We start from the raw sequence: 18,019 nt of genomic DNA on the forward strand, positions 1-18,019 counted from the left end.
ATGTCATGTCGTTGACTCTGATGCCTCACCTTTCTCATTTATGAGATGGTCCTGGATATTGACAGGACCATCTCCTACGCTTGTCATGATCACTCGGCTGATTCCATTGCGAAGAGTCTCATCCGCATGATTTGGTTCCCTTTTCAAGCCATTGCCTGATGAGACCCATCCTTCTTTACCGGTCAAGACACCGTCAAATCTACCCTCAACGACCGACCTGTTATCGGTAGTGTAGTATATTACAGCATTTGGACCTGCGTCAAATGTATAAGCCGCAACATCCCCTTCGCTGCTTGTCTTATTCATATCCTCCACGACTTGCATGGCAGCCCAGCTCACATCATTCGTGTATCGTATTGGCGGCTCTGTATCCAAACAACAAGCATGAAAATTATTACTATCTTTCATTGTCAGTCTCGCAAATTTTGCAAAATCTTTTCTCTTGATGGCATCCTCCATCTCCTTCATCCTCCCCGGTACCACCTGCACTCTTGCCTTGAATAATTCGGACGTGGCGACCGTGGCTTGCATGCCCGCTGTGGAGCTCACAGCTTTCTTCTCAGCACTCACTACCAATATCAGGGCTCTCATCTCCGGCCAATGCTCCTTCGACGCCACGATTCTGGCTTTGCTATCACTGCCATCATCTGCATGTCCAACATCCCAAGCCACGTAGCCTCCCAATAAACTCCGACACGCAGAACCTGACCCTTGCCTAGCGATCAAACTCAAATCTTCCGGTGGCTGCGGGAGCTCATACAAGTTCGCAATGGCTCTTATGAGCGCAGCAAAGCCTGCCGCAGAACTCGCCAGACCAGCCGCCGTAGGAAAGTTGTTCTTTGAGACAATCCGCAATGGTAACGTTGATAGAGTGGGGAGGGAGGTGTTGTTCGCTTCGAGCTCTGCACGTAGAGATCGCAGGCTTTTCAAGCAGGCGATTGAGCGGGGCGTCTCGAGGGATTGGTCGGCACCATTGAGAAGGAGTGAATCTGGTCCGGCATAAGTGGAGCTGCAGGATGCGGTCGTGTGAGTGCGAAGGTCGCGTTGCGAGAGGGTTACGGAGAGGGATGAATTGGTAGGGAGGTTTAGACGAGGGTCTCGTTTTCCCCAGTACCTGTAGGTTTGGCAATCAGTATCACGGTAGTGTATGAGTTGAGCAAACGAGGGGGAGCGGGAGTACTTGATCACAGCAATGTTGACGGGCGCGGTGGTGGACGCACGGTAGATCTTTGGATCGGCCATTTATGAAGTAGTTCAAGAGCTAGACCATTGAAGCTGCTTAATATAATCAAGGTCGAGAGCTGAAGTCAATGTCGTCTGGATGGCATGGTGTGGCTTCCTAGTGCTTGAAGCTTTGGCAGGTGCGGAGAAAATGCGGACTTCAAAAAACCCTTTTCCTGTATTGCTTTCTCCGTCGCTCCCTCATCAATCTTTCAAAGTTTCATTATTGAAGAAGATATGGGCAACCAGCCTTCGCTACATGTGAAGGAAGATCCACCACCTTCTCCAAACCCGCCGTCCGCATGCCCTGTCGACCACTCCGCTCGCAAAACCTACCTTGCTGCGGCATCAGAAAAGAAGAACCCCCCTACGATTCCACAACCTCACACTGAGGCAACCACGTCCCGCCCTCCACCAGCTCCCCGATTGAAGTCCGAAGAATCTCTAAGCGTCAACCGCGAAATCTCATCCATTCCCCGCGCCACCACCTCTCCTCCGACAACCACACCCTCGCCTACATCGCTTCCCGTCGGCTCCTCTGAATCACACCCCTCCAACCCCACTCCCTCAAACTCCAAAAACTGGATCTACCCCTCAGAGAAAATGTTCTTTGACGCCATGAGACGAAAGTCCTATGCACCTGAATCCCGCGACATGTCCGTCGTAGTTCCAATCCACAACGCCGTCAATGAGCGAGCTTGGAGCGAAATTCTCGCTTGGGAAACGAAATCCGCTCGCGCAAGGGAGCAAAACAAGAGATGTGGAGGCCCGCAATTGAGGAGCTTTTCTGGGGATAGTAAAAAATTGAGTCCGAGGGCAAGGTGGAAGAGTCTCTTGGGGTATTCGAGGCCGTTCGATCGACATGATTGGGTTGTGCAGAGATGTGGTGGTAAAGAGGGCGGAGAGGGGACGGTGGAGTATCTGATAGATTTCTACAAGGGCAGTGGGGGGCGTTGAGTTTCTATTTGGACGTGAGGCCGAAGTTAAATACATGGGAAGGGTGGAGGATGCGGTTAGGAAGGTGGGTGGGGTTGTGAAGTAACTCCGTATGAAGATATCTGTACACTGTCATGAACACAATCACGCCGCTCGTAACGCCTCTCTGATATGCCCTAAAAACCCATGCAACCCTCATGCGCCCTTGACTGCTTACATGCCGCATCAACCCAAAACCACAGCCAGTATAATGATGACTAGCACAATTGCAAGGATCACGAGCAAACAACACGCCTTCCCTCGCGCAGACTTTTGGTACCGATTCGCGCTCCTCAGCTCCAAATCCGCATGTCGTGTGTCTTGAGCCACATTTTGTACGTTATCCGCGATCGAGTCAATGCCAACACCCTGCTCATGCACTATATGTGCTACATCCCTGAACAGCTCATTCAATTCACCAACGCTTTGCTCAATGTTCCGGATCTCGGACTCGCGCTCCACTATGAGTGACTCTTGGAAGTCGACCTCATCTTGCGACGCTAGACGTGGCTGCTCCTGTTCTTGCGTCTGCTGAGGCTCATCTCTGTATGGCTGATCGCCTGACTCGCCAGTGTCTAGCGCTGCTCGGGCGGCGGTCGTAGAAGCTCGTTGTTTCTCGAGCGCTGTACGTTGTATCGATTGGAACTCGGTACCTGATGCTTGGAATTCACGGGATAGTTTTTGTTGGGTATATCTTTGCGATGCCTGAGCTCCAATCAGCTTTTTGTTTTGATTTCATTGCATTAAAACCATACACCCAGATCTTCCCACGTGCTCAGCTTCTTGACACCTTCGCCAGCCTTTTTGAAAGAATCCCGCGCGTCGTCGAGTAAATCATGTATTCGTTCCCTTACTCGATCCGTGTCCCGCTTCGTACCTAGAAGATTGATCTGCTGTGATAATTTACCGATCTTTGAGGTGAGTTCGAACAGCTGCTCGGATAAGGATTCGCTGAAGTGTGTGAATTCAGGGTCATCTCTATATTCTGGGTCGTCTTCGCGACGAAATGTTGTCGGCTACAGAGTTTGTGAGCATAATCGTACCTGTATCTCGTGTCGATTCACATACCTGACTTTCTAGGGCTGACGATCGTTCATAAGACATGGCAATTGTATGGTTGTGAGTAAAGAACAATGGCTCGAGATGACTTGCACTTGCCGCCTGATACTGACATCCTGTGGCTGAGGCGCTAGACCCTTTAGCGTTATCTTAGCGTATCACACAGCGCTAGTACTTAAAGGAACATCAACACTTCACTTCTTCATAACACCATAATAAAGTGGCGACTCTTTAGGAGGCGCGTGAGAGAGGTAGTCTTGGCAAAAGTATGGAGTGCACTGATTCAAAGGGTTGTACAGGCCCGATTGCATGGTTGCAGTGCCTGATCAAAAGATGATAAGTGGAAAAGTACTCTTCCTAAGATGTAGTTGCTTTCAAGCGGTGTCGAGCTCTTTCATTTCATGATAGCAAAAAAGTCATATGCCAGCAGCGGGATTTGAACTCTCGGCTTTCAGGATTTGAAAATGGCAAGAAGCAGGCGGAAACAGAGTGAATGTGTCTAACCACTTTCACGCTATCCGCTATACCCCCTCGCACCTAAGAGTCTCTTGGAATATTTCAATATATGTACTTTCAGTGTAAGAAGTGAATGTCAGCTCTCAAGCTGCCCGCTCTGCTGTTCTTCGCTCTTTGCACTACCTGATTTTCCTTCGCCGTTATTGCGAGGAGGCTATCCCCTCAACGTTATTTTAATTTCAAAGGCTTCTGCTATCACATCATGAACGCGGACCTCTCTTTTAGACCAAGGGATCCTGCAAATCAGCCAACTGAGGCTTCGTAGCCACAGCAAACACTTAGTATTAGACCAATATCCAATACTATTGCTACCACACCATCATTGCCAACTTTGGTGAGAGGGCAGCATTCAGCTGCTGCAACTGATTTTCTAGTTAATACACCTTCTATAAAGAACCAGAAGAGTCGGAAAAAGAAGAAGAGAAAACGCGATTTTGCTACTCAAAGAAACAGTATGTAATGCCATTGCCTTTAGCGACAAGCGAATAACGTAATAGGGACTTCCCACGGCTTCGCGTACGAACAGAAAGATATCTGTTCTTTAGATAAAGTCATTAAAGCTGCTATCTCGACGGCTAGAGATCGCCAAGTCATTGACCAGCACTGCCAAAATGCGCTCTCCAGAGCCAAGAATGCAATCTTGTATGGCAGCGGGAATCCCTCTACGCAACTCACCGCAGATCAAAGCGGCAAATTGATGGAAATTCTCAAAGCAAAGGTGTCAGCCTGGGTAGTACAAAACATGTTCAAGATAGAGGCAGGATGCCGGCATTAGTATTGCAGGAGATCGACGGCGTGAGACGCAAAGTGGATGAAGGGCTTTGGGACCTAGGCATTGTGAATCGCGGCATCTCTGTCATCGCTTCCGTGACTGTTGAGGACTACGTCGACAACCCGCAATTGCTGCGAAATGCAGATGAGGCAAAGGAAGATTCAGGCTCAGGGGATATGTCGAGCGTTGGGAGCTTTGGAGACGACGAGGAAGGAGATGTGCCTATTGAAGAGTGGCTAGAGATAAGGATGTGCCTCTTCAATAGTGGCTAGAGATAAGGATGTGCCTCAGTCATCGATAGCACAGCAGGGATATCCGCAGCGTAGATGTAGCTTCTGACTATTGCCCAACGACTGAAGCAGGCAATCGGCATTAATTGCAATTGTAACATTAGTAGTTCTCGTCTAGCAGAACAGTAAGATTGGCTCTGGAGACCTTCCCCTTCACTCTTAATATTCAAAGGTGCTATTTTGCCTATATCATGAAGACAGTCCAGAAGCTGCTTTGTGATATTTTAGTTACTCATCTGTATAAGAAGTGAGGACAGGGGTATCTCAGGGGCTTCTAGGCTTAGAAGCCCCCGAAAGCTTCACTTTCCGGGCTAGACCGAAGCCCTAAATGTCACTATACTTAGTTCCGACAGCCAGTTCAAACGATAGCCTTTTCTCCTAGTAGACTCAATGGCTTCTCGTACTACACCCTTTCGGATCTTGCAAAAGAGAGCATACAGTAATGCTGCGACAGCATCAACGCCACAGACATCACCTTTCAGTCCCAGGCATTTCCTTTCCACTGCAGACTTGTCATCCACTGAACTCACAACACTCGTCCGCAATGCACATGCCCACAAACAATCAATCAAAGCAGGCGCAATGCCGAAATCATTACTGGGCGCGCTATCAGGAAAGAATATTGCACTCATGTTCAACAAGCGGTCAACAAGGACGCGTGTATCCTCTGAGAGTGCAATTACTATGCTCCAAGGCCATACAATGTTTCTGGGAAAAGATGATATTCAATTAGGGGTCAACGAGTCATTGAAGGATACGGCAATCGTGATATCAAGCATGGTAGCTGCAATGGTCGCTCGAGTGGCAGCACATGCAGATGTGGCCGACTTAGCGACTCATTCTACCGTACCAGTCATAAACGCGTTAAGTGACGACTTCCATCCTTTGCAAGCGATTGCAGACTGCCTCACTATCTACGAATCGTTTGCGTCAAATCGAACGAACGCCAGGTCATCTGTACCTGGTCTTGGCTTAGAAGGTCTCAAGCTTGCCTGGGTCGGTGATGCCAACAATGTTCTATTTGACCTCGCAATAGCGTCAGGCAAGCTTGGGATGGACATGGCGGTAGCTACACCGAACGGCTATGAAATCCCACATCAAATGAGGGAAAACATTGTGAAAGGTCGAGGAGATGCGAGGACTCAGGGCAGCTTTACAGAAAGCCAAGTGCCAGAAGAAGCTGTCAGTGATGCGGACGTAATTGTCACAGATACATGGGTGTCAATGGGGCAAGAGGCCGAGCAACAAAAGCGACTCGCTGCGTTCAAAGGGTTTCAAGTGACGTTCGATCTTGCAAAACGGGGAAAAGCAAAGCCTGGGTGGAAATTCATGCATTGCCTGCCTCGTCACGCTGAAGAAGTGTCAGACGAAGTATTCTACAGCCCTGCGAGATCGCTTGTGTTCCCTGAAGCTGAGAACCGGCTGTGGGCCATGCTAGCTGTGTTGGAAGCATTCGTTGTCAATCATGGAAAGATTATCTAAGATATAGAAAATAAAAGATCCACTTGGATAATTCCAATGAAGGATCATCTTCTGCTTGTATTTTCAGTCAAAATTCTTATGACGTAGAAACCCTAGCATTCAGCCCTGAGGCTAACTACATGAAGCCCCGCAGCTCCGCAACGGTAATCCCTCTCCTCCTCCGCAACAAGCAGATGAAATCGTATCTAATATTAAGCAACGAAATATGGACGTTAGTATCTCTTTTTCAGGCTTCATAGTCTCTGAACAATCGCTTGGATCTCAATTGACATAAAATGCAGCACTCAGAATCCATCGCTACCCCCCTCTACACCCTCCCAACCTCACCGTCTTATATGCACATGGGTCCTTCCTTCCCGTCCACACCATCGCTTTTATCCCGCCACAACAGTCTGTCACACCTTTCTCTCTCCCGTCCGCAACCCAGCAATACGAAAGCCAGATACAACTCGAGATCACACGTCCAACTGCCAGCGTCAAATTCAAAACGACGGCGGCGATCCGCACATTATTACAATGTCGATAACGAAGATTGGCTCATGCGTACGGCCTCAGCGCTCATGTTATCGCGGCTGGAGGAGAAAGGACAGAGTTGGCTGGTAGCCAGAGATTCGAGCACAAGTCTGAGCGGCATCCAGAGCGAGCTTGGTGAAGAAACCACGTCCTTGGGGTCTGCAAGATCAATTGAGTCACATGAGGTAGAGCTTGGCCGTTATGCAAGCGCAAGAAGCTCTTTTCCCGGACCTGAAGGACGAAAGTTGAGCGGAGATATAGTAGCGAAGAGACTACATGAAGCAGAAGAGGGGGAGCGAAAGGGAGCAGCAGTGGAAGAGATTGCCGGACCTGTTTTTGTAAATGCGGAAGACAAAGATGAGATGCGTGCTATTGAAGAAAATGGATTCGTAGAGGACGACGAGATAGATGTGGATGAGAGTGAAATGAAGAGGATAGTCATGGCGAGGATCGGCGGCTGGGTAGGATGGGGTGTCGGGTGGATGGATTTCAGGGGTGATAGCGAATCAAATGAGGATGAGGATGAAGACGAAATAGAGATCTCCGATCACACAGAAGGGAATAGGAGAGGTTTCGATGCAACGAAAGTAAGAAGAAGGCTCGATCATCAAGCAAGACCTTCGGATCAAGACGAGGACGCACTGTTGGGGCTGCCACCTCCGCCATCCGGCGAGGAAGCTGGTCTGGTCAATGATGTCCGATGGCTAATCAATGTAGCCATGGAAGGTTTGCATTATGGTTGAAATTCCGATCGAACTTACATACGAATGCCAATCTTAACGTCCACGTCAACATCCGTCTCGTGATGTGGATTATCTACAACTGAAAGACTTGTGTAAGATCAGGATTTTTACAAAGTTGGCAGACGTCTTCGTAAGTGTATTTTTGTTGAGCTCCATCATTCACTCTCATGTCGCAAGTCCTTAATGCAATTTTCATCTCTTAACACAACACTACAACAACAAGGCTTGTACCATCCTTCTCCTCTGTCTACTTCACGACTTGATAGCCCGCGAATCATCTTTCTCAATATTCCTGCTCTACCAATTGCTGAGCATTCCTTCCCTTTTCGACTCTACAAACCGGGTTTTGAAGGTTTCAGAGCCAGTTCTCTCCTTTCGTTCTGCTAGTGTCTGTCGCTTCCAGCGAAAGTTCAACACTTCAACCCACCTTTCACCACTAAAACTTCAAAAGTCATCGACCATGAGTAATGGACCTCCTGCCGAATCTGGGCCAAAAGAGCTCACTGCAAATGATATGAGATTGGTCTCTATCGCAGTGGCGCATTGTTTGAAAAACCCTGAAGGAATTCAAGTGAGTCGAGTGCAAGCCCAAATCTTCATTTTAACCATTGGCCTCGTGACGCAAGCCATCCCGAGATCTCTGAGAATGAGGCAGATTGACTACGGCCTTCTCGCCAAACACCACCCTTTCAAGAATGCCGCCACCGCTAGCGTCAGCTGGAACAGAGTGAAACGCAAGCTGCTGAGTCTCCAAAACATCGACCCAAGCGTTCAATCTGTACATGGCCGTGGTGGCGCCAAGAACAGTGGGGGACAAACCAATGACGATGGTAATGAGGGAACCTCTACGCCTGTTGTTTCTAAGAAGGTAGGTCACTCCAAGCCGAAGCAGACAGTGAGCGCGGTCGGCATTAACAAACGACAGCGTGCACGCAGCCAGAAGGATAAGAGTACCCTTCCGAAAAAGCGCGCTAAGCTGGGGCCAGGAGGCGAAGAGGAGGAGGTTGTTGCTGATAGCCTTGAGGATAGTGACGAGTTTGTGAAGAAGGAGGATGAAGTCGACGGCGTGGATTTCGAGGGAGAGCCTGCAAAGACGCCCTTTTAGCACCTCACCAACATGAAAGGAGGAAGATACGGTCTCTCGACCAGCATGCTTTGACATCTATTCTCTATTCTGATCACATGAGGTGGCAAGATGAGGCGTGAGCATATCATAGTCATGTCGCGACGAAGGATGCGTGATCTAGTAATACGCTGCGCATTATTTCATCATTACACGCCAGTGGCTCCTTCTGAACGTCAGACCATGGCAATTGGTACGTAATCTTTCGTATTTGATGGTTGTACCTTCTCTCATTGTGGTCTGCGTGAATTGATGCCTTACTGTATTGTGGCAATGTGGCGCACGAGGCTTGCATATCTCATGAAGCAGAACTTGCAAATTCACGCTACCTGAGACACCTTTGAAAGTCTCACTCTCACAAGGCTGTCACTTCGACTGGCACTCGTGCATCGGCGAAACGATGAATGCTGTTAGTGACCTCTTTTCTCGGAGTAACATGAGCCTAGGCTTGTCTGGGCACACACTTCAATCTCCGTATTCACGCTCGGATGTTCTTTGACCGGTGAGGGCTAGCAGTGAAGACTCTATTCCACTCTTGTGAGACAGCGTAGGGTGGTCACGCTGTCTCAATGAAGGTAGGAAATCCACTTTCCAGCTTTCTTGTGAAGACATGACGAGGCATTGTCTCAGCAAGCATAGGCTCGATTGTCAAGTTCACTTGCTATTATTGAGCCATGATTATCCTTCACTCTCAAAAGATTGAGTCACGAGGCATTGTCTCACTCAGTACGGTCTTGATTATCCGATCTGCTGACTTTTAACAAGTTATGATAGCATTCACACGCGAAATACTGTATCACGAGGCAATGTTTGAGTGAAGATGTCCTTGGTTGTGCTCGCTATTGGCAAGTCACGGTAACACTTCACGTGGAGTGAGACAGATCACACGTTCAGTGATCAAGCTGAGACAAGTTTGCCATTGACAAATTTGCCACACCTCTCCTATAAAAGCAGGCCTCTCCCCCCCAACTTTCTTCTTCCTTCCACATCCTCTAGGTCAAGGTCAAAACCTTCCATCAGTCAAGTTCACCCCTAGAGGGTCATAAATACATATATATATATATATATATATATACTACCTATCTCAGCCATCGGTTGACGTTTGTTTGTATCCGGAGATATCTGATGTTCACTTCAAGCGATGCGTCAATGCTGCTCGTATGTTCATGACCCTGGAGAGCGACCAAATGAAGAAATTACACCATCACATTCTCTGTCTGGACCACTCCTCAACAAAACCAATCAACTTGTTCTTCGATGACCCCAAACTGACCACGGAGCAAGAAGCCAGCCTGAACGCCATTCTGCGCAAAATGACACCTGACCAACAAGAAGTCTTACAGTATATGATAGGGTCGCAAAACCTCGTTACGATGGTCCAAGGTCCGCCAGGTACGGGCAAATCAACTTTAATGGCTTACTTTATGGCAATGTGTCATGTCATGGAATATCCGACCTTGTTTACCGCATCATCAAACGCCGCCGTCAACGTTCTAATAGACAAACTTCAGGATTTTGATGACGAGTGCAAAGAAGAGCAACATTTGATGGTCAACGGGACTCGATTCTATAGTCAGCATCTCGAAATTGCTATGATTATGCGCAATTACCAAGAATTGCATGGAACACTTAAGCCGCCTCCAACTTTAGCAGAAGATTCCAACAACCCCATGGTGCAACATGCCAGTAGCTCACTGACGGTTCGCAACACGTTAGCAGACGACGTAGCTATCAATCGTCCGAAGCTCGAGTCATACGGTCTTTGGAGGAAAGCATTGCAGATGGCTGGTGTCATGGACAATGATGGCAAAACCCTACCATCTTCTCTTGTGATTGAAGACAACCCATATCAGAAGTTCCTTGACGCCTTCTACAGTCCTCATGCTCTAGATAACGTCCCGAATCTCGAGTCAATGCCAGACGAAGGGGCATACAATCCAATGCCAGGCTTAGATCAGGCTACTGACGGCAAGTCCGCCGACGGAAAAGATGCTGATGATCAGACACCTGAGATCAGGTTTCCAGAGGAAAAGCCCACCGAAAATGCTGATGATCAGACACCCGAGGCCAAGTTTACCGAGGAAGAGCCCACCGAAAATGCTGATGATCAGACACCCGAGGCCAAGTCTACCGAGGAAAAGCCTACCGAAGATGCTGAAAGTCTGTTGACGCTAATGAAGAATCTCTGTGCATCCGCCGTTCGTGCCTATCCTTACATTTGCGCTTCAAATTCAAATACGGCAACACCATGGCTCAGAAGTGTTGGATTTCGTGTTGGCGCAAATGATGAGAGTGCACAATCAGGAGAGCTTGACGGTCTGCTACCTAAAGTCCACAACGTCGATACCTCAGAGCTTTGGATTGACATCGGAGATCATAAACAGCTACCACCCACCGTCATCTCAAGGTATCACAAGGACGAAAAAGATGCTATCGTCAACATATGGGCCGAGCAGAAATCGGTGCTGGTCGAGGGCACGGAGATCAGAGACCAATACTACTATAAATATATATACTAATTGAACAGCAAAGCCTTTTATCGAGGCAAATTGACCGATGGGCCTGGAACCGCTCTCGATAAGCGACAATTCGCACGACAAGTTCTAAGATTCATGCACGGTGAATACGGCGTTACCTCAACAGTGCCCTTTTTATGTCTCTCTGTTCCGGATGGTGTCTGCGTGAGATCATCAACAAGATCTAGATCAAATCCTCACAACATTGCCGTCATACTCGATCTGATTGACCGCACAATTGCGAGAACAAACCTTAAGCTCGAAGACATTGTCATTGTGACTCCGTATCGCGACCAAGTTGCTGAACTCAAGAGGGCGCTAAGATCGGTTGAACTCCCAGACATCAGAGTCGTGACTGCCGACAGTTTTCAAGGCGGTCAAGCTCGAATGATAATCTTCGACTCCGTTGTCGCTAGGCTCCGTGGCGGAGGCTTAGGCTTTATCACAGATCCTCGGCGATTGAATGTGTCCTTGTCGCGTGCTCTAGATTTCTTTGTGATGGTTTGCGACCATCGCTCTTTCGAAAACGTCGACCAGTACGAAGTTGGTGATGAAGATGCAGACATCGAGACTGGCAACATTGTCGGCGCCTCCCTCAGTTGGCGTAAAAGCTTTCAACAATCTGTCGAATACTATCGTGACAAAGGCGTGCTAGTGGCTCTTCCTGACACGAGCCCCGGCCCATTCGCTCGATACGTCAACATGAGCAGGGCTGATGAGTACATAAAGACCCTCAACGTGTGCAAAAGATGCCTGGAACTCGGTCACAAGGCGGCAGATTGCACTAATGAACGCGTCGCTACCAAAGACACTATTTGCAAAAATTGCGATCAAAAGGGCCATTTCAAGGACACCTGCCCTGCTCCTGCTGATTTGAAGGTTCAATGCCACGGATGCAATGCAAAGGGGCATCGTAAACGCGATTGTCCACAACGTCAATGTTCAAAATGCAAGGGATACGGTCACATCGCACAAAATTGTACTCAACCGCCGGGTTGTAATAGGTGCGGCGAGATAGGACACACTCAGAAAGAGTGCAAGTACAATCGCCATACCTTCCAGCCGTCAACAAAGCCGGCGAATGCAGACCAAGCCAAGGCATCGAAAGAAGCCAAGCCCAACAAATCTGTGATGCTGGCACCAACCAATCCTTATGAGGATCCTCAACAGGCAGAGAATTCAGGCGAGACTTGGAACGTTGACCATGAGCAACAATCACAGACTGACAATGATCAAGGAGAATGGGGTGAGACTGGTCAAGGAGGATCGGGTGAGACTGGTCAAGGAGGATCGGGTGAGACTGGTCAAGGAGTATGGTCTGGGAATGCTCTAGGAGGATGGAGCGGGAGCGGGAGTGGTAAAGGAAGATGGGATGGGAAACCTCTAACAGGATGGAACGAGGAAGAATTGGGTGGTAATGCTCAAGGAGGATCGGGTGAGAGTGGTCAAGGAGGATGGAGCGGGAGCAGGAGTGGTCAAGGAGGATGGTCTGGGAATGCTCTAGGAGGATGGAACGGGGATGAACGAATAGCATGGGGTGGTAATGTTCAGCAGCAGTCCATGGACGATCATGACTCTCATGGGTCAGGTGGAGGGAAAGGCGATGGAAATATTGATGACAACAACGGGGGTGACGATAATCAACAACAGTTAAATACTGGATGCCGAGGGGGAAGAGGAGACCATTGTTGACGATAATGACTGCAGATGAGCAAAAAGGGGGTTCTTATGTCTGAGTGTTGTCCTTGCCCATGGTTTCAAATCAGAGTCCTTCGGTCGAGAAACATCGGCGCACTGGGCTTCAAGCTTCCGTGCGCTTCTTTTACAAAGAGCTTGTACTCTAATTCTGCTCCAGAAGGAAACCGCACTAACACAATATGAAGTCCTTCTCATCAATGTATCCGAACTCTTAGTATAATTATGAATCATCTCACGTTATAGATGCCGCAAACCCATATGCAAGCCGTCACTCCAACATACCATGCAATGAACGCTAGCCTCCGGCCGTCTCATGCAGAAAACACGTCGTAGTAGATGCCTCTTTATAACTTCCATACTACCATGGTCCAACACGAACTGAAACATTGGATCCATAGTTGCCACTGAGCAGCTCCTGCCTCACATTACTCCGCTCGCCGCTCCCCTGCGGCTGGCCTGTGCCTATCCAGCCGGATACTCTGCTCAGCTCATCGACTGCCTCCTGCAATCTTCCTGCGCTTGTCGCGTTATGCTTGTTGATCCTCTGCTCCCACCCTTCGTACTTCAACTGCATGCCTCCTGCTCTCTTGCCAGCCTCTCGTATTGCCACAACCCAAGCATGACTGACTTCCTCATATGCCTCTTGTTTATGTAGGTTGTTCTGGAAGCTCTGCCATACTGGCAGTCGATGTATGACTTCCGTCGCTCCATCAAGAAACTGAAGTGAGGTGGAAGCTTGCGTCTCATTCGGAGGTAGGAAATGTGGAACGAAATCCGCCAGAGCATCTAATAGTTGCATAAGAGCTGGGCGAACTCTGTTGTAGGCGTAATCGGATGTGTGGTCTCCACCGAAGGGAAACGAATCTGAGAGAGCCGTCTCGTATGTTTTCAGCACCGAGAGTGCGGAGGCCACGCTTGGTCGTGGTGAAGTGGCTTCGATCTCTTGCTTCAGAGTAGGATGCCGCATACATATTTCCTGAAGGGCGCCGCGTAGAGCGTTCGCATCTAGAGTCTCCAGGATGCGGGTGAAAGAGAGGGGACGGCCCAAAGGCTCTGTACGAGACCGTTTGGGGCTTGGTCTTTGATGGGATGCGAGGGGAAGAGTGTGAAGCCGTGGAGAGGGAGTCATACGGATGTCGATCGGGTCATCATCCTCGGCTTTTCGTTTTCGAGATTGGCCTGGGTGGAGGTGTGACACTGCGGGAGGAGTCAGCATGCTTCAAATGTTTACCAGGTTGATGCTGACTGGAGCGTGATGGAGAGAGGCGAGGGTTCTGTAGATGGTGGGGAGGAGATGGTGTTGCTAAAATACTGTTCATGATGAGAGATGGAGCACTGAGAAACACGATGGGCGTGTTGTGTCTGAAAGGAAAAGGAAGGAAAGGAAAGAGGTGTTGGGCGGGAGATGTGGCTCTCGACTCCTAAAATGGTCTGGTGGTTGGACATCTTGGCATTGGAGGATCTGGTCTCACAATGGCCAATCAAACAAAGAACCAAACAAAGACAAAGTCGAAACACGTCGAATAAGACGAAACACACGTAGCTAAAGATAGTGTTACAGGTATTGTATGCTACATTGGCTATCAACCGTCTACGGCGCCAGCTCTCACTGTTCATGTTCATGCTATAGGTACAGACTCTGGGCGGCGACCAGGTCCCTTCGGATCTTGTTCAAAGATTCTTCAAATTTCTTTTCAAGTTCCGAGTTCCCCATGACCTTTGCAGCCTGAGCAGTCTGCCTCAGTAGCTCCTCGAGCCTTCTGAACAAGCGGATTAAGCTACCTTCGTAAACGTCCGTCATTTTACAGATTTCTGCGAAGGTCTTGCCATGCGACCAGGCATAGACGACATCCATCAGCTGATGTTTGAACGTTTGCACATACTCATCTTCAACCAGAGGCAACTTGCTCTCTTGAGAGACGCGTGCAACGATTCTAGCCTTAGCTTGTATCTCACGGTAAGGTTTAGCCAGCTCTTCTTTGAGTGCTGGTGCTTCGGACTTTTCCTCAAAGATGAAGCAACTCAGCACCGCTGCACACAGTTCTGGCGTGAGCTCATTGAAGAAGCCATCGAAGAGCAATTCACTGAGGAGCAATTCATCGCCAGTCGAAATTTCACATGCTACACGAGCTTTGAGCTGGACAACTTCTGCATCGTTGATGAAGCCAAAACGTCGTAACACGCGTTTTCGACATTTCAACTCATCAAGTTGCATGATAGAAAGTGCTTCGGTGATCTTCCGTTTGACCGCTTTGATCTTGTCAGATATGACGACCTTTTCAGCGTATTGATCATAGAGATTAGGGAGGCGTGGCGAATTGTGAAGTGGATTCGCAAGTAATCGCGACTCTAGAACCTCAATTTTCTGTGGTCTGTCAGCTGGAAATCAAAGTAGCGAGATCGTCTCCTTACTCTGAGCAATTTTTTGAACGCAGCGTCTGTGATGCCCATGTTTTCGATTGGGTCTAGGACCGCGATTCCATCCGGGAAGCGCCGCTTCACTTCGTCGAGAGACTTGCGAACCGAGTTTCTCTGATCAGTAGATTTTAGGTCAGAGGGTAAAAAGATCCTGATGTGACCTATTGATTCAACGCAAGACAGCAATATCGGGACGACTTCCATCTTTCCCTTCTCGCCTCTTGCCACAGGACGTACGCCTGGAGGTAGCTCATCGTGCGTCTTTGTTCCAATTGAAGAATTGTCAGCGACTTGCAGAAGCACATCTAATACGTACATTTGTTGGGGCGGTACATCATCAAGCTTTTGCCCTCGCTCAAGACTCCTGCGCGTGTAATTTACTATAGCTCCCCAACCAAAGTCGAAGTCCATGTGTTTTATTCGTACTAGCCTACCAGACTGCATGAACTGTATGCTGTAGTTAGGATGATTGATAATGTCTCGCATGTCTTTGGAATATGTGTTCAGTTGTGCTCGTAAATCGTAATATTCTTTGATCGTTGACTCCTCCGATATCTGCATTTCTGATCTCTGGACCTCTAGATCATGCAACTCTTTTTCCAAGCCAGATACACTGGCTGTATTCTGGAATTGGTAAAAGCATCTCTCCAACATAAATTCTGGCGAGATGCCTTCCACCCTCATGAGATTGAGTATCATATTGTAGCCCAGATAGAAGGCAGAGTTGAGCTTGTCTTGCTCTCCCCGGACAATGTCTTTGGCTATGGAAGGTTCCATTTTCTCATCAATCATCATGATGACAATACCACGTTCATCTATACCACGTCTACCAGCGCGACCAGACATCTGAACGAACTCTGACGGCGTGACCCATCGTTGTGTGACGCCATCAAATTTCCGTACACTCGTAAAGACAACTGTTTTTGCAGGCATATTCAAACCAATAGAGAACGTTTCCGTGGCGAAGAGCACTTTGATGAGTCCCTCCTGAAAAAGGATCTCAATGGTCTCCTTCAGAATTGGTAGCAGCCCCGAATGATGTATCCCAATACCACGTTTTAACAGAGGCAGGATATTTTGAATCTGCGGTAGCTTTTTGTCCTCTTCATTCAACATGTCAAGAGCACTATTGAAAACTTTGTCTACCATCGCCTTCTCCGTGGGATCATTGAAGGTAAGATTACTCATTTGCAAGGCATATGCTTCGCATTGATTCTTGCTGAAACTGAAAACAATGACTGGGTTGTAGCTTTTCATCATAATCATCTTCACAATTTTGTAAATGTCTGAAGGGCCTTTCGTCCCGCCTTTGTTGAGCTTCTTATTCTTACCTCTCCCTTTTCGCCGCGCCTCTGCATCGTTTGGATTGTCTCCCGCCTTCTCTGCTATTGTTGCCATCGCCTTGTTAAAGTTCTCTTCACGAAAGTTGCCCTTCTCATCTACGATCAAATGGATTCCATCTGCACCGGCAGGGAAGAAATAGTGTTGTAGAGGAGTGGGTCGGAAGTCAGTATATACCACGTGCACAGGCTGATTATGTGTTTTCGTGATCCACTCTGCGAACTGCATCGCATTTGGTATTGTTGCCGAAAGAAAGACATAGCGAACTTTGTCTGGGAGGAGTATGATGGTTTCTTCCCAGACAACACCTCGTGACTTATCTCTTAAATAATGGATCTCGTCGAAGATGACCCATTGGACTTCACGCATGATCTCAGAACCTCTATATAACATAGAGCGCAAAATCTCCGTGGTCATAACGAGGCAAGTTGCAGTTGGATTGATTGTAACATCCCCAGTCATAAGGCCTACATCACCGAATTCAGCCATGAACTCGCGATATTTCTGATTACTCAGTGCCTTGATGGGACTGGTATATATGACCCTTTGATTGCTTTTCAGACTTTGTGCAATAGCATATTCGGCAACAACAGTCTTTCCTGCACTCGTATGAGCAGAAACAAGGACACTCTCGCCTCTTTCAATAGACGCGATCGAGACTTGTTGAAAGGGATCGAGCGTGAATGGCCAGGTTCTTGCAGGTGTTTCTGGTGCTTTGTGTTCTGATATGGGCACATATTCATAATCAGGCGGCAACGCAACCTGATGCCTGACCTGATGAGATAGAACAACAGCAGTGCCCTCTTTCGAGGCTTGAAGCCCAGCAGATGCCGCGACTTCTCGCGATTGTTCGGTCTCAAAGGTATCAGTGACAAGCGGTTCTGGTTCAGGGTCCTTCTTCTGTCGCTTTGGACTGTGTTGGACATTGCCATTTAGCTCTTTTGCATCGTTATCTGACTCTGGTTGCGCATCTGGCATAGGCGAATCCACGGTGCCATTCGTAGGACCATCGATATCCTTGGGCTCACCATTTGCAAGGCGCTTTTTATTTCTATCTTTTCTGGGCGTACGCTTCTCGGGAGGTGCTTTGCTGGCAGCTGACTGATCATCAAAGACATCAAAGAGTTCATCCATTGTACGAAAACGCCGACAACTGTCGTTACAACATCTGAGAGGCGGGTGCAAGCTCTGTGATGTGAATTGACGGTGGAGACGCAGTAGAATTTAGAGCCGAAGTTTGGCCGAAAACCCTCGCCTAGCTTCTCCGCAATTGAAGTATTCTTTCCCCAACCTCACTTCATCACTGCCACTCATCCTCCACAAGACCATCGCAAAGAGGAGGGTTCGCACAA

The 18,019-nt window shown here is 48.4% G+C and overlaps 9 protein-coding genes across 9 annotated transcripts; 5 read left to right on the plus strand and 4 right to left on the minus strand.

Annotated features, from left to right (window-relative positions):
* Positions 1-3: 3 nt before the first annotated feature.
* On the minus strand, positions 4-1,242 carry KY384_006867 (uncharacterized protein; the record flags this gene model as incomplete). The annotated part of the gene is made up of 1 exon (XM_044815360.1): positions 4-1,242. One exon carries the CDS (start codon positions 1,240-1,242, stop codon positions 4-6), a length of 1,239 nt encoding a protein of 412 aa, XP_044667234.1.
* Positions 1,243-1,458: 216 nt separating this feature from the next.
* Positions 1,459-2,178, plus strand: KY384_006868 (uncharacterized protein; the record flags this gene model as incomplete). Its single annotated transcript, XM_044815361.1, has 1 exon — positions 1,459-2,178. One exon carries the CDS (start codon positions 1,459-1,461, stop codon positions 2,176-2,178), a length of 720 nt encoding a protein of 239 aa, XP_044667235.1.
* Positions 2,179-2,382: 204 nt separating this feature from the next.
* KY384_006869 (uncharacterized protein) lies at positions 2,383-3,300 on the minus strand (the record flags this gene model as incomplete). The annotated part of the gene is made up of 3 exons (XM_044815362.1): positions 2,383-2,901; positions 2,952-3,212; positions 3,265-3,300. The coding sequence occupies 3 exons, from the start codon at positions 3,298-3,300 to the stop codon at positions 2,383-2,385; spliced, it is 816 nt and encodes a 271-aa protein (XP_044667236.1).
* A 1,923-nt stretch (positions 3,301-5,223) lies between these two features.
* On the plus strand, positions 5,224-6,315 carry KY384_006870 (uncharacterized protein; the record flags this gene model as incomplete). The annotated part of the gene is made up of 1 exon (XM_044815363.1): positions 5,224-6,315. One exon carries the CDS (start codon positions 5,224-5,226, stop codon positions 6,313-6,315), a length of 1,092 nt encoding a protein of 363 aa, XP_044667237.1.
* Positions 6,316-6,656: 341 nt separating this feature from the next.
* KY384_006871 (uncharacterized protein) lies at positions 6,657-7,571 on the plus strand (the record flags this gene model as incomplete). The annotated part of the gene is made up of 1 exon (XM_044815364.1): positions 6,657-7,571. One exon carries the CDS (start codon positions 6,657-6,659, stop codon positions 7,569-7,571), a length of 915 nt encoding a protein of 304 aa, XP_044667238.1.
* Positions 7,572-8,031: 460 nt separating this feature from the next.
* Positions 8,032-8,676, plus strand: KY384_006872 (uncharacterized protein; the record flags this gene model as incomplete). The annotated part of the gene is made up of 1 exon (XM_044815365.1): positions 8,032-8,676. One exon carries the CDS (start codon positions 8,032-8,034, stop codon positions 8,674-8,676), a length of 645 nt encoding a protein of 214 aa, XP_044667239.1.
* Positions 8,677-9,860: 1,184 nt separating this feature from the next.
* KY384_006873 (uncharacterized protein) lies at positions 9,861-12,902 on the plus strand (the record flags this gene model as incomplete). Its single annotated transcript, XM_044815366.1, has 3 exons — positions 9,861-11,101; positions 11,222-11,948; positions 12,273-12,902. The coding sequence occupies 3 exons, from the start codon at positions 9,861-9,863 to the stop codon at positions 12,900-12,902; spliced, it is 2,598 nt and encodes an 865-aa protein (XP_044667240.1).
* Positions 12,903-13,266: 364 nt separating this feature from the next.
* KY384_006874 (uncharacterized protein) lies at positions 13,267-14,124 on the minus strand (the record flags this gene model as incomplete). The annotated part of the gene is made up of 1 exon (XM_044815367.1): positions 13,267-14,124. One exon carries the CDS (start codon positions 14,122-14,124, stop codon positions 13,267-13,269), a length of 858 nt encoding a protein of 285 aa, XP_044667241.1.
* A 408-nt stretch (positions 14,125-14,532) lies between these two features.
* On the minus strand, positions 14,533-17,801 carry MTR4 (ATP-dependent RNA helicase mtr4; the record flags this gene model as incomplete). Its single annotated transcript, XM_044815368.1, has 2 exons — positions 14,533-15,273; positions 15,321-17,801. The coding sequence occupies 2 exons, from the start codon at positions 17,799-17,801 to the stop codon at positions 14,533-14,535; spliced, it is 3,222 nt and encodes a 1,073-aa protein (XP_044667242.1).
* Between the last annotated feature and the right edge of the window lie 218 nt (positions 17,802-18,019).

Source organism: Bacidia gigantensis (genome assembly GCF_019456465.1).
Source record: "Bacidia gigantensis strain McMullin 20006 chromosome Unknown contig_255, whole genome shotgun sequence".
In the NCBI taxonomy this organism is placed as follows: Eukaryota; Fungi; Ascomycota; class Lecanoromycetes; order Lecanorales; family Ramalinaceae; genus Bacidia; species Bacidia gigantensis.